This window comes from Salmo salar, unplaced genomic scaffold (assembly GCF_965601325.2).
Source record: "Salmo salar unplaced genomic scaffold, fSalSal1 ptg000587l, whole genome shotgun sequence".
Lineage (NCBI taxonomy): Eukaryota > Metazoa > Chordata > Actinopteri > Salmoniformes > Salmonidae > Salmo > Salmo salar.
In genome coordinates, this window is record NW_027675427.1 from 1,299,852 (window position 1) to 1,323,129 (window position 23,278).

A 23,278-nucleotide genomic window follows, 5' to 3' on the forward strand; every position below is an offset into this window, starting at 1 on the left:
CTTTTTATTTTGTGGCTAGAGTCAAATACTTTCTATAGCACAAACTTCACATCAGGATAGGCAACCGAAATGAATCATTAATAGACTAATACACGTGAAACACATAGCCAAACCGAAAACTGCAGACATTACTAGTGCCTCCCCACGATCAAACCGTCATGAAAAATAAAATGAAACGTAGCCTGACGTGATCAGAAACTTCAACTAGCAAGCAAGTCGCAGCAATGAAGAATTCGGCACAACACCGAAGCCAAAATAAAAAATACATTTTACTCAACTGCGTTACCCACTCCAGTCAGCAGATGGCGGAAGAAGAATTGAGTGTGTGCGCGTTCACGCGAAAGGTGGCCAAAAAGGCTTCTCAACAGCTTTTACCCCCAAGCCATAAGACTCCCGAACAGGTAATCAAATGGCTACCCGGAGTATTTGCATTGTGCCGCCCCCCCAACCCCTCTTTTACGCTGCTGCTACTCTCTGTTTATCATATATGTATGTCACTTTAACTACACATTCATGTATATACTACCTCAATTAGCCCGACTAACCGGTGCCTGTATATAGCCTCCCTACTGAAAAAAATATATACATTTTACTCAACTGCGGTACCCACTCCAGTCAGCAGATGGCGGTCTGGGAATTTAAGGTAATGCTGTTGGTGTGACGTATAATTTAGTGGACGGAACTCTTCTTTTTTAAAAAATTTTTTAAGTTTGCACAAATCTTTATTTAACTTGCTGTAAATAACAGTAACATGCAAAACATAAACATAACATAACATAACAGCCAGAGGGAATCCAAAGAAATTAGAGAAAAAAAAAAAAAAAAAAAAAACTATTATATCAAATCAAATACAGACATATATCGAATACATTTTTTTGACATATTGTTTTGTATACGTTTTAAAGATTCTACGTACTGTTCCAAATCAGATAAAAAAATTAAGAAAAGGGGCTTTTTCTTCATAAATTTTGATTTATGGATAAAAGATTTTCCTAATAAAATAAAGAGATTTATGACATACTCACGTTCAATTGTGGAATCAGTGTAGTAAAATAATATGTCAAACTTAGTAATATCAATGGTTGTATGCAATTTGCGGCTAAGATATAGTTTTACATCAGTCCAAAACACTTCACTATATAAACAATTACAGAATAAGTGTTCAATAGATTCAGTTTCTAGTTCACAAAAACTGCATTCACTGGTAACGTCAAATATATATTTAGAAATCAAGCTATTACACGGATAGCATCTATGGATTATCTTAAAGGAGATCTCCTTTACTTTATTGGTCACCATAAATCTGTGTGGAGTGAGCCAAGCACGGCGCCAGTTTACATCAAACGATGAAGCCCAACAAAATATCGCAGAGGGAATAGACTTCCTGTAGAAAATATCCCTTATTAAACGATTGTTGAATTTCGTATCTAGTAAACCAATGCCATTCACCTGAATATCGCTTACAATCGGAGATATTCCAAAATATGCATTATTCTGAAGTAAAGTTTTTATCCCACTAGGTATAGCTTTAATAACAGTGTCATATTCCTTGCTTGAAACCTCAAAGTTGTATATTTCCATAAATTCTCTCCGTGTAAATAGATTCCCACTGTTATTAACCAATTGGCTGACAAGAACAATGTTTTTCGAGAACCATTTATGGTTAAATAACATCTTATTTCTATGTAATATTGACCCATTGTTCCAAATAAAACATTTATGAGGTGAAAAGTTGTGTTTATACAACAAAGCCCAGCACATTAAAGCCTGCTTGTGAAAAACCGCCAGTTTCACAGGAATTTTACCCAAAATATATGGACATTGTAGTAAAAAATTAAGCCCGCCGAACTTCTGAAAAACAAAATGAGGTATAATATTCCAGAAGCTATGAGGATTTTTTATGTACCTTTTAATCCAGTTGACCTTTGATATCTGATTGAAGAGAGTGAAATCTAAGACATTTAGACCGCCATCACAAACCCTGTTGGTGATAACATCTCTTTTTATCTTATGTGGCTTGTTTTTCCATATGAAGTTGTACAAAAGCCTATCTAAGGTACAGCAAGTGGATTTGGGAATGTCAATAGATGAAAAAAGATAGGATGCACGAGATAGGCCCTCAGCTTTGGATAAAAGCACCCTTCCTTGAAGACTTAAATCCCTCCCTAACCATGAGGATAATTTTTTTTTGACAGATTCAGTTACAGAGTTCAAATTAAGATCATTCATAGCCTTAAGATTTTTGGTGATCTTTACACCGAGGTAGGTTAGGGTATCTTTTTCAGAGATGTTACAATCTGCTGGGTTGACAGCTCCTTTCACAACAAACAACTCACATTTGGAAAGATTTAAAGTCAAGCCTGAGATTTTGGAGAACTGCTTCACGATATCCAATGCTAATCTAGCTTGAGATACATTTTTCAAAAAAAGTGAGGTGTCATCCGCCAGTTGGGATATCTTGATCTCTCTGGACTGGAATGTAATGCCTTCAAATGGACTTTTATGAACTAATGAGCATAACATTTGAGAAACTAACAAAAATAAAAAAGGTGAAATTGGACAACCTTGTCGTATTCCTTTGTAAATGTTAAATCTTGAGGATGTTCCATGACAGAGTTTGATACAGCTATTGCCACCATTATACAGAGTTCTAATAGCATCAACAAAGAAACGACCAAATTTCAAATGCTTAAGACAATCAAAGATAAAATTGTGACTTACTGTATCAAATGCTTTCTGAAAATCCAGAAATAGGATAACAGGGAAGTCATCTAATAGATCACGATACTCAACCAAGTCTAATATCAGCCTCAGATTATTAGATATATGGCACCCTTTCATAAACCCTGATTGACATTCATCAATCAGATCATTTAAGCAAGACTTTAACCTTTTTGCAAAGATTAAGGCTATAATTTTGTAGTCGTTATTTAGGAGTGTGATTGGACGCCAATTATCAATACTTAGGAGATCCTTGTGTGGTTTAGGTATAAGAGTAATAACCCCTTGCTTCAGAGAGGCAGGTAGTTCTCCCTTCTTTATAGCCTCCTTAAAGGTTTCAAGTAAAAAAGGTGCTATTTCTTCAAAGAAGGTTTTGTAAAATTCAGAGGTTAATCCATCACAACCTGGAGATTTGTTCTTTTTTAACTGAGCAACCCCGTACTGGATGTCCATAATGGATAAATCTTGGCAACAAGACTGATTGAGTTCTTCACTAATCGAATTAACATTCTCTATAGAATCAAGGAGATCCTTAGAGTCACTCAAATTGTTATCTAAGGAGTAAAGATTCTCATAAAATTTAGTGGTAAATTCTGATAACAACTCTCTATCCTCAGTGGTAACCCCATTAATTTTAAGTTTCCGAAGTGTGTTGAGTTCCCCTCTCCTCTTCTCCAAATTAAAAAAGTATCTACTGTTCTTTTCTCCTTTTTCAAGCCATTGTTTTCTAGATCTTATGAAAGCTCCTCTAGCCTTTTCCTCATACAATGTATCTAGTTGATTCTGTAAATCATTCAATTTAAATTTCTCATTAAGATCAAGATGTTCAATCTCTGTGATAACGGCAATTGTCCTAGAGAGTTCAGCTACCTCACATCTCCTTCTTAAAGAAAGCCGTTTTCCATAAGTAATACAGGCTGAGCGGATTTTAAATTTCAGCAGTTCCCAATATTTCCCATATTCTGCATTAGATGTAGCTAAACTCCAGTAAACAGAAATTAGATTCTTAATCACATTTTTTAAATCATCATGCAATAACAATGAGTTATTTAGTTTCCAGTAACCACCAGAGTATTTCTTACCATCATTACTGCATATTCTTACAGTCAACCATATGACTTTATGATCCGTCAGGACTGCAGGCAGTATTTTCACCTCTACATTTTGGGCACAAGACTAGAGGTTATCACCCACAAATCAATTCTTGATTGTAAGAAATGATCTCTATTACTCCATGTGTATTGTATCTCTCCAGGGTTTTTTACTCTCCATATGTCAATTAAGTCCAGGCTTTGGCAGAAATTCACCAACTTGTTCACACCAATGTTAGGCCTATGAGGCAATCTATCAGTCTCATTAGAATAAACCATATTAAAATCTCCACCAACTATTATCTGACTGGATGGATATTTTCTCAGAAGATTTTTAAGAATTTCTTCAATTTCCTCTAGAAGTAAGTTATTTGGAGGACTAGAACAGTATCCATATACATTACACAACACAAATAATCTGTCCATGTGGTTGATGACCGCTACTAGCCAATGTCCATTGGAGTCCATTTGAGTAAACAAAAATTTCCCTTTGAAATTGTGTGCTAAAATTGCAACCCCAGCTGAATGATTTGTCCCGTGGGCCAAAAAAATGTCACTACCCCACTGATTTTTCCAATAATTATAGTCCTCTTTGCATGAATGTGTTTCTTGAACGAATACAAGATCTGCGTTGCAGTCCTTACAAAACAAAAAAAAGCTTTTCTCTTCAACAGGTTACGTATCCCCCTGGCATTGATTGACATAAACTTCAAGTCCATATCTATAGAATAGAAAGAAAAATCCTATGCAATCTCAACTTTACCCTCTCTATAAAAAGTTGCTTCATATATGTATTAACAGAATTCTTAACTTGTAAAATACTAACACCATGTTTCAAAAGTAGAACGTTCAGTTTGCAGTGGGGAAGGAACTACCTTGTAAACCTACCGACAGAACAAATCAAATCACCCCGGTCGTATTTCTTTACCGTTGGCGAAAAAAGCTCTGATTCCCCTGTAGTATCCACCGTTTCCTTGATTTCGGGCCTGTTGTACGAGAGGCCACAATTTTGCCTTTGCTGCCTTGTCTGCTGCAGTCAAGTCCTCACCGAATCTAAGTTTTCTTTCTTTCAGAAAGGCGCTTTCCTTTGCTTTCTTCCAAACTGCATCTCTCGCTGTGCGAAAAGCAAACTGGATGATGATCGATCGGCTGACGATGGCATCTTGTTTCTTCCCAATACGATGAGCGACATCCACAGCCATATCCATATATCCACCGGGGAAGTCCGGTGCCACACGGTTACAGATGTCTCTTACTAAGCGCTTCACATTCTCATCCTGGTTCTCGGGGACACCGTAAAGCCGTAGACCCCACCTTCTCCGGTATCGCTCTGCTTCCGATAAGCGCTCTTGCATGTCTGCGATGGTCTTCTCCTGAGCAATGCATTTCTCAGACGTAGCAGTGTTTGCAAGTTTAAGCTCTTCGATACTCTTGTATGCATGATTCAGAGAGGTCTCGAGGTCAACTATTTTTGATGTGTTTTCGCGTATCATTTAATCCAGACCGTCGGCTCTTTCGTTTACAGCATCGATTATGTTGATCTGTAGTTCGCGCAAAGATAATTCTTTATGTGTCTTTTTGGGTGCAGGACTATTGACTGCATTGTCAGAATCAACCGAATGTCCAGAATCCTCCATTTCTTCTCCTGAGGAGTCAGGTGGCGGTTTTTCTCCAACGTATGAGTGCTCAGCTAGCAACTGCCTTCTCCTCCCTTTGCTCTTTCGCACATTTTTTCCTTCCATTTCTCGAAGTTATGAATCAAATTATCGGTCAACTAAGTGTTGTTCTCTATTGTGTTTACTATAAGCCAAGTTCCGTTACATTTAAGTAAGTTTGAGAGGGATAAAAGTTAAGGTTACTCGGAGCAAGCTGAAATCTCGTCTACACTCGCCGCCATCTTCCAGCGCCCCCCCCAGCCCAGGTGTGTCCCATTTCACTGACGACCCTCCCGGCTCCGCCCACCGACATCCTATTAAGGAAGAGCAAAGAGAAAGAATTCAGCAGACAGAGTGGGAGGGTCACAGCAGTCTGGTGATATACCAGGGACTGGGGATGCAGTTAGGTTTGTACAGTCTGATGATATACCAGGGACTGGGGATGCAGTTAGGTTTGTATACAGTCTGATGATATACCAGGGACTGGGGATGCAGTTAGGTTTGTATGCAGTCTGATGATATACCAGGGACTGGGGATGCAGTTAGGTTTGTATGCAGTCTGATGATATACCAGGGACTGGGGATGCAGTTAGGTTTGTATGCAGTCTGGTGATATACCATGGCCTGGGGATGTAGTTAGGTTTGTACAGTCTGATGATATACCAGGGACTGGGGATGCAGTTAGGTTTGTACAGTCTGGTGATATACCAGGGACTGGGGATGCAGTTAGGTTTGTATGCAGTCTGATGATATACCAGGGACTGGGGATGCAGTTAGGTTTGTATGCAGTCTGATGATATACCAGGGACTGGGGATGCAGTTAGGTTTGTATGCAGTCTGATGATATACCAGGGACTGGGGATGTAGTTAAGTTTGTACAGTCTGGTGATATACCAGGGTCTGGGGATGCAGTTAGGTTTGTACAGTCTGGTGATATACCAGGGACTGGGGATGCAGTTAGGTTTGTACGCAGTCTGGTGATATACCAGGGACTGGGGATGTAGTTAGGTTTGTACAGTCTGGTGATATACCAGGGACTGGGGATGCACTTAGGTTTGTACAGTCTGGTGATATACCAGGGACTGGGATGCAGTTAGGTTTGTACAGTCTGGTGATATACCAGGGACTGGGGATGCAGTTAGGTTTGTACAGTCTGGTGATATACCAGGGACTGGGGATGTAGTTAGGTTTGTACAGTCTGATGATATACCAGGGACTGGGGATGTAGTTAGGTTTGTACAGTCTGATGATATACCAGGGACTGGGGATGCCGTTAGGTTTGTACAGTCTGGTGATATACCAGGGCCTGGACATGCAGTTAGGTTTGTTTTCCTCTAGCTACTCTCCAGTTTGCTCCCAGCAGCGTTAATAGAACATAGATCACTGTTCAACTAGGCTGCAGAGTTCCTATTTTGACAGATAATTCAACCAGTGTGACCAGTGGGTTTCTTTAAATGAATGAATATGAAACTGCCTTAAATACAGATGTGAAGGACAGTATGTTTTAAATTCTCACTCAAAATATGCACTGCTCTTTTTGAACGTCTCAATATAATATTATTATTTAATGAAAGGAATGAAAAATACATTTGTGTGCAACAACAACTGCGTTTCCCTCCAGTCAGCAGACGGCGATGTGCGTCTTTCAGGCGATGCTGCAGCGTGACGTATAATCTAGTGGACGGAACACTTCTTCAACAACATCTAGTCAGCCACCTCGGTAGCCAACAGCCGAAACATTTAGACTGTTTCTGTGCATATTTGCCTCTGTTTTTTAAATATACTTCTGACATCTAGTTAATTTCCCCCATTTAAATGTTATAGGTACATTGTTAGTCAACTAGCTGGCTTGATAAATTAGCCTAGCACTAAACTAGTCGCTCATGCTAACTAGCTAGCTAGCTAACATCCCCGAACATGAGCTCCCTAAACTACTCCCCTCCTGTTAAAGAAGAGGAGGTCTGCTGGACGGAGAAAGAAGCTCTGGGGCTGAACATTGTCGTGAAAGAGGAGAAGGAAGAGGAGGATGTCACAGTAAAACAAGAAGTAGAGGGTGAAGCTGTTACCGTGAAAGAAGAAGAGAAAGACGTTTCAGTGAAAGAAGAAGATGCGTTCAGAGTGAAAGAGGAGGAGGATGTTACAGTAAAAGAAGAGGAAGAGGTGAAAGAGGAGGATGTAGTTTTTGAAGTGAAGGAGGGGAAACAGGGAGAGAGAACTGTCATATTGACAGAGGAGTCAGGAGATCTGATTACCACCAGTAAGTACTGTCTTAAAAACGGGCTCTAACTGCAAAGGTTTTGAACGAATGTGTTGTTTTAAAGCAGCATGCTACTGAAATTCTATACTTGAAAATGTTGTTCTGTACTATAGGAATTTATGTTATAATATAATGTTGAAGCTACATTTTAAATCCCTGAATGCTGATTGGCTGACAGCCGTGGTATATCAGGCCGTATACCATGGGTATGACAACATGTATTTTTACTGTTCTGATTACGTTGGTAACCAGTTTATAATAGCAATAAGACACCTCAGTGATAGATGGCCAATATACCACGGCTAAGGGCTGTATCCAGGTACTCTGTGTTGCGTCGTGCATAAGGACAGTCTTTAACCGTGCTATATTGGCCATATACCACACTTCCTCTGGTCTTATTGCTTAACTGTAACATGTGTATACCATCAGAGTCCCTCCCACCACAAAATCACAACTTAATTGTCTCACAGAATGGCAAACAAGTTATAAATGAAACTTTTGATGTGTGTCTATTGTAGGCCTTGTGTGGAGTGTGTATACCAACAAAAAGCAGATTTCTAAATAATGTTGGAGAAATACATAAAATAAGATGCATTATTGACATGAAATGGACATGTGTTATGGGGAGACTGAACATATTAGCAAAAGGACAAGCGTTTTGGGGAGACTGAACATATTAGCAAACGTTTAGAAGTCTACAAAAAAACATAAAATAAAATAGCCATTTCAAGGAAAGGCTGAACTAAAGAATTATCATTTAGAAAGTATGGTAATTATTACTTTAGAGATGAAGTGGGACACCAACAAAATGTTATTTACATTGGATCAAATACAGCCTATAACATGACATGATCTATTATTATAGAGCTCTGATCAGCCTATAACATGACATTATCTATTATTATAGAGCTCTGATCAGCCTATAACATGACATTATCTATTATTATAGAGCTCTGATCAGCCTATAACATGACATTATCTATTATTATAGAGCTCTGATCAGCCTATAACATGACATTATCTATTATTATAGAGCTCTGATCAGCCTATAACATGACATTATCTATTATTATAGAGCTCTGTTCAGCCTATAAACATGACATTATCTATTATTATAGAGCTCTGATCAGCCTATAAACATGACATTATCTATTATTATAGAGCTCTGATCAGCCTATAACATGACATTATCTATTATTATAGAGCTCTGCTCAGCCTATAAACATGACATTATCTATTATTATAGAGCTCTGTTCAGCCTATAACATGACATTATCTATTATTATAGAGCTCTGATCAGCCTATAAACATGACATTATCTATTATTATAGAGCTCTGATCAGCCTATAAACATGATCTATTATTATAGAGCTCTGATCAGCCTATAACATGACATTATCTATTATTATAGAGCTCTGATCAGCCTATAACATGACATGATCTATTATTATAGAGCTCTGATCAGCCTATAACATGACATTATCTATTATTATAGAGCTCTGATCAGCCTATAACATGACATTATCTATTATTATAGAGCTCAGATCAGCCTATAACATGACATTATCTATTATTATAGAGCTCTGATCAGCCTATAACATGACATTATCTATTATTATAGAGCTCTGATCAGCCTATAAACATGACATTATCTATTATTATAGAGCTCTGATCAGCCTATAACATGACATGATCTATTATTATAGAGCTCTGCTCAGCCTATAAACATGACATTATCTATTATTATAGAGCTCTGATCAGCCTATAAACATGACATTATCTATTATTATAGAGCTCTGATCAGCCTATAAACATGACGTTATCTATTATTATAGAGTTCTGCTCAGCCTATAACATGACATTATCTATTATTATAGAGCTCTGATCAGCCTATAAACATGACATTATCTATTATTAAAGAGCTCTGATCAGCCTATAAACATGACATTATCTATTATTATAGAGCTCTGATCAGCCTATAAACATGACATTATCTATTATTATAGAGCTCTGATCAGCCTATAACATGACATGATCTATTATTATAGAGCTCTGCTCAGCCTATAAACATGACATTATCTATTATTATAGAGCTCTGATCAGCCTATAAACATGACATTATCTATTATTATAGAGCTCTGATCAGCCTATAAACATGACGTTATCTATTATTATAGAGCTCTGCTCAGCCTGTAAATATGACATTATCTATTATTATAGAGCTCTGATCAGCCTATAAACATGACATTATCTATTATTATAGAGCTCTGCTCAGCCTATAAACATGATCTATTATTATAGAGCTCTGATCAGCCTATAAACATGATCTATTATTATAGAGCTCTGCTCAGCTTATAAACATGACATTATCTATTATTATAGAGCTCTGATCAGCCTATAAACATGATCTATTATTATAGAGCTCTGCTCAGCCTATAAACATGATCTATTATTATAGAGCTCTGTTCAGCCTATAAACATGACATTATTTATTATTATAGAGCTCTGATCAGCCTGTAAACATGACATGATCTATTATTATAGAGCTCTGCTCAGCCTATAAACATGACATTATCTATTATTATAGAGCTCTGTTCAGCCTATAAACATGACATTATCTATTATTATAGAGCTCTGCTCAGCCTATAAACATGACATTATCTATTATTATAGAGCTCTGTTCAGCCTATAAACATGACATTATCTATTATTATAGAGCTCTGATCAGCCTGTAAACATGACATTATCTATTATTATAGAGCTCTGATCAGCCTGGAAACATGACATTATCTATTATTATAGAGCTCTGATCAGCCTGTAAACATGACATTATCTATTATTATAGAGCTCTGATTAGCCTGTAAACATGACATTATCTATTATTATAGAGCTCTGCTCAGCCTATAAACATGACATTATCTATTATTATAGAGCTCTGATCAGCCTGAAGACATGACATTATCTATTATTATAGAGCTCTGCTCAGCCTATAAACATGACATGATCTATTATTATAGAGCTCTGATCAGCCTATAAACATGACGTTATCTATTATTATAGAGCTCTGATCAGCCTATAAACATGGCATTATCTATTATTGTAGAGCTCTGTTCAGCCTATAAACATGATCTATTATTATAGAGCTCTGCTCAGCCTATAAACATTATCTATTATTATAGAGCTCTGATCAGCCTGTAAACATGACATTATCTATTATTATAGAGCTGTGCTCAGCCTGTAAACATGACATTATTTATTATTATAGAGCTCTGCTCAGCCTATAGACATGACATTATCTATTATTATACAGCTCTGCTCAGCCTATAAACATGATCTATTATTATACAGCTCTGCTCAGCCTATAAACATGACATTATCTATTATTATAGAGCTCTGCTCAGCCTAAAATACGACATTATGTAGCCTGGCAGGTAGGAGCCAGTAACCGAAAGGTTGCTGGATCAAATCCCCGAGCTGACAAGGTAAAAACGCTGTCATTCTGCCCCTGAGCAAGGAAGTTAACCCACTGTTCCCTGGCTGCCGATGACGTGGATGTCTATTAAGGCAGCCCCCCGCACCTCTCTGATTCAGAGGGGTTGGGTTAAATACGGGACACACATTTCAGTTGAATCCATTCAGTTGACTAGGTATCCCCCTTTCCCTATTGTAGAGCTCTGCTCAGCCTATAAACATGTGAGAAAGATTAGATTTTATGTTCTACATTATTATTATTATTAGGGCAGCCACCAAGTTTTTATTAAATTATGTAATGTTCTGAAAACTGACTTCAGGTTTTTGAGGAATCTAGCCTCACAGGAAGACAGTTTTATTTTATGGAGGTTTAATTCAGTTCTCTGTTTAATATTGAACTAAATACTCTGTCTTTGGTAGGAGAGGGACCAGACTCTCACTCTGACAGCGGGGAGACTCCTTCAAGGGAACCAGACCCAGAGACGCCCAAACCAGCGAGACAACACCACTGTTCCCAGTGTGAAAAGAGTTTTAAGTGGTTAAGGAACCTGAAAGTACATGAGAGAACGCATACAGGAGAAAACCCTTACGAATGCTCCCACTGTGGAAAGAGTTTTACCAAGTTAGGGAACCTAAAAGAGCATGAGAGGACACACACAAGAGAAAAGAGTTTCCAATGTTCCCAGTGTGGAAAGAGGTTTACCCAGTTACGGTACCTGAAACAACATGAAGAAATACACACAGAAGATAGGAAGACCTACCACTGCTCTCAGTGTGGAAAGATATTTACTGGGTTAGGGAACCTGAAAATACATATGAGAAGACACTCTGGAGAGAAGCCGTACCACTGTTCCCACTGTGTAAAGAGTTTTACTCAGTTAGGGAGCCTGAAACCACATGAGAGGGGACACACTGGAGAGAAGCCTTATCACTGTTCCCACTGTGGAAGGAATTTTAGTTGGTATGCGAGCCTGAAGGAGCATGAGAGAATACACACAGGAGAAAAGCCTTACCACTGTTCCAATTGTGAAAAGAGTTTTACCCATCGAGGGAGCCTGAAAGCGCATGAGAGAATACACTCAGGAGAAAAGCCTTACAAATGTTCCCGATGTGAAAAGAGTTTTACCCGGTTAGGGAGCTTGAAAAAGCATGAGAGAACACACACAGGAGAAAAGCCTTTCCAACATACTAATACACAGGAGGAGAAGACATACCACTGCTCTCATTGTGAAAAGACATTTTCCCAGTCAGAGGACCTGAAATCACATGAGAGAATAGAGAGGCTGTGTTCTGACTTATGTTTTTGATTGAGAAATTGTGTTTTTGTTCATTCTACATTAAATAATATTGTATGAATGAAATCATACTGAAAAATAGGTCTACATGTTTTTCCCAGCTCAAGACATGATCATGTCGAAAAAATCGTATTAAAAGAGTAAAAAAAAAAAATTTGATTATGAACTTAAGATTGATTGAATGCAAGTGTAAACCCCTAAATGTTGTTCACTATATCATTGGGATATTTCAAACATGTTAATTATTAAATAGATTGATATTAGTATTTCTTCATTCAGATTGTCATTGTAAATGCGTATTGGTTCTCAATTGACATATCTGATTAAATAAATGTGAAATAAAGTAAATGCCATATTATTTTTGGGAAGTCTATTTGGTTCTATGTTTGGACTATAAGAATATTTTGAAGATAAATACACAAGGCAGAGTAAGAGAGAGACAGAGGACGAGAGGTCAGTACAGTACTAACAATCAATGGAAATAGTGTTTTTTCCTGTAATAGGGAGTTATTGATCAGTGGTTCAGCAACATGGGAGGATGTAGATGTACACTACCGTTCAACAGTTTGGGGTCACTTAGAAATAACCTTTTTTTTTAAAAGAAAGCCATTTTTTGTCCATTAAAATAACATCAAATTGATCAGAAATACAGTGTAGACATTGTTAATGTTGTAAATGACTATTGTAGCTGGAAACGGCTGATTATTAATGGAATATCTACATATGCGTACAGAGGCCCATTATCAGCAACCATCACTCCTGTGTTCCTATGGCACGTTGTGTTAGCTAATCCAAGTTTATCATTTTAAAAGGCTAATTGATCATTAGAAAACCCTTTTGCAATTATGTTAGCACAGCTGAAAACTGTTGTTATGATTAAAGAAGCAATAAAACTGGTCTGCTTTAGACTAGTTGAGTATCTGGAGCATCAATGTAACCTCTCAAATTCATAGACAGGTGTTGCGTCTATTTTTACCCAAAAGTAGTTTTTTACCCGGAGACTGTAGTGCTACTTTCTCAAAATGAACATAAATGCTGTAGGGGGAGGGTTCTGGTGTTTTACCAGGAGACTGGGGCCGATCCCCATTTAGGAATGTATGTCTTGCTTACTCACACTCTGCATGTGTTGATACCTTGCTGAAAACCCTCACAGTTGTTGGCCAACAGATTTTGTCATGGAGTTTTCATTCAATAGGGTTTAGAGTCCATTTCATCTTAAGCCATTCTTTTAAATACGGTAATACCTTTAATTAGAATGTTGTATCTTTAAATACCTTTTCATTCTAATTTTGTTGACGGACTCAATAGAATACACGGAGTCAGAAACTAGGGATCAATTCAAGAAAGTCATCATTCGTCTCTGTTTCAACACCAACTGGTAGATTTAAAAATACTCTGATCTTGTAGATTATTTAGGTACATTTTAGGGTTAGGAAAGTATGTATGAATCATAAAAACAATAGTCCTATAAATCTACCCTAATTCTTACTAATCATGGAAGTTTGATGACAACGGCCCAATCCTACATTTACATAAGTGTTCAGACCCTTAACTCAGTACTTTGTTGAAACACCTTTGGCAGCGATTACAGCCTTGAGTCTTCTTGGGTATGACACTAGAAGCTTGGCACAACTGTATTTGGGGAGTTTCTCCCATTCTTCTCTGCAGATCCTCTCAAGCTCTGTCAGGTTGGATGGGGAGCATCGCTGCACAACTATTTTCAGGTCTCTCCAGAGATGTTTGATCGGGTTCAAGTCCGGGCTCTGGCTGGACCACTCAAGGACAACAGTGCAATAATATGTAACAACTTCACAACAAATACACACATCTAAAGTAAAGGAATGGAATTAAGAATATATAAATATTTGGACGAGCAACGTCAGAGTGGCATAGACTAAAATACAGTAGAATAGTATAGAATACAGTATATACATATGAGATGAGTAATACATAGACAGATACAGTAGAATAGGATAGAATACAGTATATACATATGAGATGAGTAATGCATAGAGAGATACAGTAGAATAGGATAGAATACAGTATATACATATGTGATGAGTAATACATAGACAGATACAGTAGAATAGGATAGAACCTAGTCTGTTCATTATATACATCTACATGATGTATTGTTACACCATGTAGGAGCAGTATAGACCTAGTCTGTTCATTATATACTTCTACATGATGTATTGTTACACCATGTAGGAGCAGTATAGACCTAGTCTGTTCATTATATACATCTACATGATGTATTGTTACACCATGTAGGAGCAGTATAGACCTAGTCTGTTCATTATATACATCTACATGATGTATTGTTACACCATGTAGGAGCAGTATAGACCTAGTCTGTTCATTATATACATCTACATGATGTATTGTTACACCAACACAAAAAAAGGAAATTATATTATTTTATACTAATACAATTGCTCAGAGAAAGAGATTTAGTTTAAAATGTAATTCTCAAAAGGTTGGGGTCTGAATTATTGCCACCCATGTTTTCAATACTCCAGCACCCTCCCCTTGGGAGAATAACGACACTGAAATGTTTAATGAGATTAGAGAACACATTGGGTGGGATCTTAGACCCTTCCTCCATACAGAATCTCTCCATGTCCTTGATTTATTTTGTCTGCGCTTGTGGACTGCCCTGTTCAATTCAAACCACAGGTTTTCAATGGAGTTCAAGTCCGAAGACTGAGATGGCCATTGAAAATGTTGATTTTTGTGCCCAAATAACCATTTCGTTGTGGATGTTGATGTGTCTTGCTGGAAGATCCACTTATGGCCAAGTTTCAGCCTCCTAGCAGAGAGGTAACCAGGTTTTGGGCTAAAATATCCTGGTAGTGGGTAAAGTTAATTTATTTATTTCATACAGTAATTTTTGCTCATCTTTATCAAGGGTATCAATAACTAGGTGCTTATTTTGATATATAATCATTTGCTTCTTAATCAGAAATACAGATGTGAAGTAGAGGTTAAGTTTGTTTTACATTTTCATAAAAAATCTGAACTAATCAAACAACACTTGTTGCTCTTTGTACGTGTTGATATAATATTCATATTTAATGAAGAGAAAAAAACGTTTTCCTAAACTGCTTTATAATATTATAATTCAATGAAGAATAAAAATAGTTTTCCCTCCTCAACTGCGTTTCCTCCCTCCAGACAACAGATGGCGATATGTGTCTTTCAGGCGATGTTTCTAGTGTGACGTATAATCTAGTGGACGGAACGCTTCTTCAACAACTGCAGCCACCTCGGTAGCTCGCTAGCTGACAAAGTCGGAACATTCAAGTTCTTTAGACACTTTCCTGGTTTAATTGTAACTGTGATTTAAACATACTTATGTGTAAACAACTAGCTACCCCATTTAATTTCATATTTACGTTGTAAGTCAACTAGCTGGCTGGTTAAGTTAGCACTAGCCTAGCTAGCTAACATCCCCGACCATGAGTTCACTAAGCTACTCTCCTCCTGCTAAAGAAGAGGTCTGCTGGACGGAGAAAGAAGTTCTCGTGAAAGAGGAGGAGGCTGTTACAATACAAAAACAAGTAGAGGGTGAGGCTGTTACCGTGAAAAAAGAAGAGAAAGACGTTTCAGTGAAAGAAAAGGAGGAAGATGCAGTTTTTGGAGTGAAAGATGAAGAGGGGGAGATTACTGTCACATTAGAGGAGGACGAAGAAGAGAAGACTGGAGAACTGATTAACACCAGTAAATACAGTGAGTACTATCTAATAAAACAGGGACATTGATCTGATTAACACCAGTAAATACAGTGAGTACTATCTAATAAAACAGGGACATTGATCTGATTAACACCAGTAAATACAGTGAGTACTATCTAATAAAACAGGGACATTGATCTGATTAACACCAGTAAATACAGTGAGTACTATCTTATAAAACAGGGACATTGATCTGATTAACACCAGTAAATACAGTGAGTACTATCTAATAAAACAGGGACATTGATCTGATTAACACCAGTAAATACAGTGAGTAATATCTTATAAAACAGGGACATTGATCTGATTAACACCAGTAAATACAGTGAGTACTATCTAATAAAACAGGGACATTGATCTGATTAACACCAGTAAATACAATGAGTACTATCTTATAAAACAGGGACATTGATCTGATTAACACCAGTAAATACAGTGAGTACTATCTAATAAAACAGGGACATTGATATTTTATTTTATTTTTTTTACCTTTATTTAACCAGGTAGGCAAGTTGAGAACAAGTTCTCATTTACAATTGCGACCTGGCCAAGATAAAGCAAAGCAGTTCGACAACATACAACAACACAGAGTTACACATGGAGTAAAACAAACATACAGTCAATAATACAGTAGAAAAATAAGTCTATATACAATGTGAGCAAATGAGGTGAGATAAGGAAGGTAATGACAAAAAGGCCGTGGTGGCAAAGTAAATACAATATAGCAAGTAAAACACTGGAATGGTAGATTTGAAGTAGAAGAAAGTGCAAAGTAGAAATAGAAATAATGGGGTGCAAAGGAGCAAAATAAATAAATACAGTAGGGGAAGAGGCAGTTGTTTGGGCTAAATTATAGATGGGCTATGTACAGGTGCAGTCATCTGTGAGCTGCTCTGACAGCTGGTGCTTAAAGCTAGTGAGGGAGATAAGTGTTTCCAGTTTCAGAGATTTTTGTAGTTCGTTCCCGTCATTGGCAGCAGAGAACTGGAAGGAGAGGCGGCCGAAGGGGGAATTGGCTTTGGGGGTGACCAGAGATATACCTGCTGGAGCGCGTGCTACAGGTGGGTGCTGCTATGGTGACCAGTGAGCGGAGATAAGGGGGGACTTTACCTAGCAGGGTCTTGTAGATGACCTGGAGCCAGTGGGTTTGGCGACGAGTATGAAGCGAGGGCCAGCCAACGAGAGTGTACAGGTCACAGTGGTGGGTAGTATATGGGGCTTTGGTGACAAAACGGATGGCACTGTGATAGACTGCATCCAATTTATTGAGTAGGGTATTGGAGGCTATTTTGTAAATGACATCGCCGAAGTCGAGGATCGGTAGGATGGTCAGTTTTATGAGGGTATGTTTGGCAGCATGAGTGAAAGATGCTTTGTTGCGAAATAGGAAGCCAGTTCTAGATTTAACTTTGGATTGGAGATGCTTATAGTGAGTCTGGAAGGAGAGTTTACAGTCTAACCAGACACCTAGGTATTTGTAGTTGTCCACATATTCTAAGTCAGAACCGTCCAGAGTAGTGATGCTGGACGGGCGGGCAGGTGCAGGCAGCGATCGGTTGAAGAGCATGCATTTAGTTTTACTTGTATTTAAGAGCAGTTGGTGGCCACGGAAGGAGAGTTGTATGGCATTGAAGCTCGTCTGGAGGGTTGTTAACACAGTGTCCAAAGAAGGGCCATTAGTATACAGAATGGTGTCGTCTGCGTAGAGGTGGATCAGAGACTCACCAGCAGCAAGAGCGACATCATTGATGTATACAGAGAAGAGAGTCGGCCCAAGAATTGAACCCTGTGGCACCCCCATAGAGACTGCCAGAGGTCGGGACAACAGGCCCTCCGATTTGACACACTGAACTCTATCAGAGAAGTAGTTGGTGAACCAGGCGAGGCAATCATTTGAGAAACCAATGTTATTGAGTCTGCCGATGAGGATGTGGTGATTGACAGAGTCGAAAGCCTTGGCCAGGTCAATTAATACGGCTGCACAGTATTGTTTCTTATCGATGGCGGTTAAGATATCGTTTAGGATCTTGAGCGTGGCTGAGGTGCACTTGCTGTTTGAGGTGAAGAAACATTTGTTTTGAGAAGCTCCACAACTCATTAGTGGTGGTGCATTAAGACAATCAGAAATACTATCAGACATCCCCAAATGGGCACATTTATAGGCCTACATTTGCACACAGGCCAGGTAGACTAGTCCTACTTCTATATGTGTAACCAGGTAGACTAGTCCTACTTCTATATGGGTAACCAGGTAGACTAGTCCTACTTCTATATGGGTAACCAGGTAGACTAGTCCTACTTCTATATGGGTAACCAGGTAGACTAGTCCTACTTCTATATGTGTAACCAGGTAGACTAGTCCTACTTCTATATGTGTAACCAGGTAGACTAGTCCTACTTCTATATGTGTAACCAGGTAGACTAGTCCTACTTCTATATGTGTAACCAGGTAGACTAGTCCTACTTCTATATGTGTAACCAGGTAGACTAGTCCTACTTCTATATGGGTAACCAGGTAGACTAGTCCTACTTCTATATGGGTAACCAGGTAGACTAGTCCTACTTCTATATGTGTAACCAGGTAGACTAGTCCTACTTCTATATGTGTAACCAGGTAGACTAGTCCTACTTCTATATGTGTAACCAGGTAGACTAGTCCTACTTCTATATGTGTAACCAGGTAGACTAGTCCTACTTCTATATGGGTAACCAGGTAGACTAGTCCTACTTCTATATGTGTAATTAGGTAGACTAGTCCTACTTCTATATGGGTAACCAGGTAGACTAGTCCTACTTCTATATGTGTAACCAGGTAGACTAGTCCTACTTCTATATGGGTAACCAGGTAGACTAGTCCTACTTCTATATGTGTAACCAGGTAGACTAGTCCTACTTCTATATGGGTAACCAGGTAGACTAGTCCTACTTCTATATGTGTAACCAGGTAGACTAGTCCTACTTCTATATGTGTAACCAGGTAGACTAGTCCTACTTCTATATGTGTAACCAGGTAGACTAGTCCTACTTCTATATGGGTAACCAGGTAGACTAATCCTACTTCTATATGGGTAACCAGGTAGACTAGTCCTACTTCTATATGTGTAACCAGGTAGACTAGTCCTACTTCTATATGTGTAACCAGGTAGACTAGTCCTACTTCTATATGTGTAACCAGGTAGACTAGTCCTACTTCTATATGGGTAACCAGGTAGACTAGTCCTACTTCTATATGGGTAACCAGGTAGACTAGTCCTACTTCTATATGGGTAACCAGGTAGACTAGTCCTACTTCTATATGTGTAACCAGGTAGACTAGTCCTACTTCTATATGGGTAACCAGGTAGACTAGTCCTACTTCTATATGTGTAACCAGGTAGACTAGTCCTACTTCTATATGGGTAACCAGGTAGACTAGTCCTACTTCTATATGTGTAACCAGGTAGACTAGTCCTACTTCTATATGTGTAACCAGGTAGACTAGTCCTACTTCTATATGTGTAACCAGGTAGACTAGTCCTACTTCTATATGTGTAACCAGGTAGACTAGTCCTACTTCTATATGGGTAACCAGGTAGACTAGTCCTACTTCTATATGTGTAACCAGGTAGACTAGTCCTACTTCTATATGTGTAACCAGGTAGACTAGTCCTACTTCTATATGTGTAACCAGGTAGACTAGTCCTACTTCTATATGGGTAACCAGGTAGACTAGTCCTACTTCTATATGGGTAACCAGGTAGACTAGTCCTACTTCTATATGGGTAACCAGGTAGACTAGTCCTACTTCTATATGGGTAACCAGGTAGACTAGTCCTACTTCTATATGGGTAACCAGGTAGACTAGTCCTACTTCTATATGGGTAACCAGGTAGACTAATCCTACTTCTATATGTGTAACCAGGTAGACTAGTCCTACTTCTATATGTGTAACCAGGTAGACTAGTCCTACTTCTATATGTGTAACCAGGTAGACTAGTCCTACTTCTATATGTGTAACCAGGTAGACTAGTCCTACTTCTATATGTGTAATCAGGTAGACTAGTCCTACTTCTATATGGGTAACCAGGTAGACTAGTCCTACTTCTATATGGGTAACCAGGTAGACTAATCCTACTTCTATATGTGTAACCAGGTAGACTAGTCCTACTTCTATATGGGTAACCAGGTAGACTAGTCCTACTTCTATATGGGTAACCAGGTAGACTAGTCCTACTTCTATATGTGTAACCAGGTAGACTAGTCCTACTTCTATATGGGTAACCAGGTAGACTAGTCCTACTTCTATATGTGTAACCAGGTAGACTAGTCCTACTTCTATATGTGTAACCAGGTAGACTAGTCCTACTTCTATATGGTTAACCAGGTAGACTAGTCCTACTTCTATATGTGTAACCAGGTAGACTAGTCCTACTTCTATATGGGTAACCAGGTAGACTAGTCCTACTTCTATATGTGTAACCAGGTAGACTAGTCCTACTTCTATATGTGTAACCAGGTAGACTAGTCCTACTTCTATATGGGTAACCAGGTAGACTAGTCCTACTTCTATATGTGTAACCAGGTAGACTAGTCCTACTTCTATATGCGTATTCAGGTAGACTAGTCCTACTTCTATATGGGTAACCAGGTAGACTAGTCCTACTTCTATATGTGTAACCAGGTAGACTAGTCCTACTTCTATATGTGTAACCAGGTAGACTAGTCCTACTTCTATATGTGTAACCAGGTAGACTAGTCCTACTTCTATATGTGTAACCAGGTAGACTAGTCCTACTTCTATATGCGTATTCAGGTGTGCGTCCTTACTCAACATTGACAGGAGTGTTTCAAACAAAAGACAATTAATAAATTGACAACAATCTTGCGGGGTCAGGTCTGGGTGGTCTGCCAGGGGCCATTTCATTTAGTATCCGTTTGGGTCGGCATGAGGAATGATTGTATTTCCCCATAGTATGTTGTACCGAAGTTGACCAACTGAAAGGGAGTGTAACTTTATGACTATAATTACTCTTCCCTGAAGGAGGGAAATGAGGTACAACACCTGTTTGGCCCCACCCCTTCCTGGGTCGGTGAAGAGCGATATTAAATTGAATATGACCTAAGGCTCGTATTTCTGTGTTTATTATATTATAATTAAGTCTATGATTTGATATTTGATAGAGCAGTCTGACTGAGTGGTGGTAGGCAGCAGCAGGCTCGTAAGCATTCATTCAAACTTTACTGCGTTTGCCAGCAGCTCTTAGCAATGCTTGAAGCACAGCGCTGTTTATGACATCAAGCCTATCAACTCCTGAGATTATGCTGGCAATACTAAAGTGCCTATAAGAACATCCAATAGTCAAAGGTATATGAAATACAAATCGTATGGAGAGAAATAGTCCTATAATTCCTATAATAACTGCAACCTAAAACTTCTTACCTGGGAATATTGAAGACTCATGTTAAAAGGAACCACCAGCTTTCATATGTTCTCATGTTCTGAGCAAGGAACTTAAACGTTAGCTTTTTTACATGGCACATATTGCACTTTTACTTTCTTCTCCAACACTGTGTTTTTGCTTTATTTAAACCAAATGGAACATGTTTCATTATTTATTTGAGACTAAATTGATTTTATTGATGTATTATATTAAGTTAAAATAAATGTGTTCATTCAGTATTGTTGTAATTGTCATTATTACAAATATATATATTTAAAATCGGCCGATTTAATCGGTATGTTTTTTGGGGGGGGTCATCCAATAATCGGTATCGGCGTTGAAAAATCATAATCGGTCGACCTCTACTATGTTATTGTTTGTTAAACACTTAGTGTACAAACCCTCATTGTCAGGCTGATGTTAAAGCTAGCCAAAGATAATTTTACTGGTTGAAGTGTTTTTTAAGTATAAAGCACTTGATTTGCGACAATAACACAAACATATTAAGCAGGAGATTCAAGCGAGCCTTACAATTATAATCCAAAAGTAATGTGAAATGCACTCATAAGCAACCTGTAAATGGAGGCTATTTTTGCTGTCAGCCTATGAGAACTCCCCTGAGTTTTCCCCCACAGTGCTGAATTAGTGAATAGACACAGAGCTTAATGTGAGTTTCCTTGAGTAGCACTCCTGATCTTGTGCTGTAATATTCAGAATACATTGTGAATATCTAAAATCTTTGCGCACTATTTTTTGCTCCAGGCAGATATACTACATCCGTAACTAGTGGTTTCCTCATTAGCAGATATACTACATCCATAACTAGTGGTTTCCTCATTACCAGATATACTACATCCATAACTAGTGGTTTCCTCATTACCAGATATACTACATCCATAACTAGTGGTTTCCTCATGACCAGATATACTACATCCATAACTAGTGGTTTCCTCATTACCAGATATACTACATCCATAACTAGTGGTTTCCTCATTACCAGATATACTACATCCATAACTAGTGGTTTCCTCATTACCAGATATACTACATCCATAACTAGTGGTTTCCTCATTACCAGATATACTACATCCATAACTAGTGGTTTCCTCATTACCAGATATACTACATCCATAACTAGTGGTTTCCTCATTACCAGATATACTACATCCATAACTAGTGGTTTCCTCATTAGCAGATATACTACATCCATAACTAGTGGTTTCCTCATTAGCAGATATACTACATCCATAACTAGTGGTTTCCTCATTACCAGATACACTACATCCATAACTAGTGGTTTCCTCATTACCAGATATACTACATCCATAACTAGTGGTTTCCTCATTACCAGATATACTACATCCATAACTAGTGGTTTCCTCATTACCAGATATACTACATCCATAACTAGTGGTTTCCTCATTAGCAGGGAGGTGTTTCTGCAATCAAATTGTGTGCGCATTGCCCTCGTGCCGTAATTTTAGCAAACACAGAAAGGGGCCTATATTGGAGACCAAAAGTCGTCTGGCACACTGCTTAGAGTTTCAACAACATGAATAACTTATTTCTAGTTACTACTAATGTGAAAACAAGACAAAATATGATTGTTGCTAAGTTGACTGTGGTAATGG

At 38.3% G+C, this 23,278-nt stretch overlaps 1 protein-coding gene across 1 annotated transcript; it reads left to right on the forward strand.

The window, feature by feature from the left end:
- Window positions 1-6,802: 6,802 nt before the first annotated feature.
- On the forward strand, window positions 6,803-12,848 carry LOC145876415 (uncharacterized). Its single transcript, XM_082972190.1, has 2 exons — window positions 6,803-7,724; window positions 11,616-12,848. Exons 1-2 carry the CDS (start codon window positions 7,385-7,387, stop codon window positions 12,500-12,502), a joined length of 1,227 nt encoding a protein of 408 aa, XP_082828316.1. The 5' UTR covers window positions 6,803-7,384; the 3' UTR covers window positions 12,503-12,848.
- Window positions 12,849-23,278: the final 10,430 nt, after the last annotated feature.

Excerpts from the sequence above, each read along its gene's own strand:
- LOC145876415 (XM_082972190.1), top strand. The coding sequence starts at position 7,385 with ATGAGCTCCCTAAACTACTCCCCTCCTGTTAAAGAAGAGGAGGTCTGC. Across the intron at positions 7,725-11,615 it reads AGGAGATCTGATTACCACCA|GAGAGGGACCAGACTCTCAC; the intron begins GTAAGTACTGTC and ends TGTCTTTGGTAG.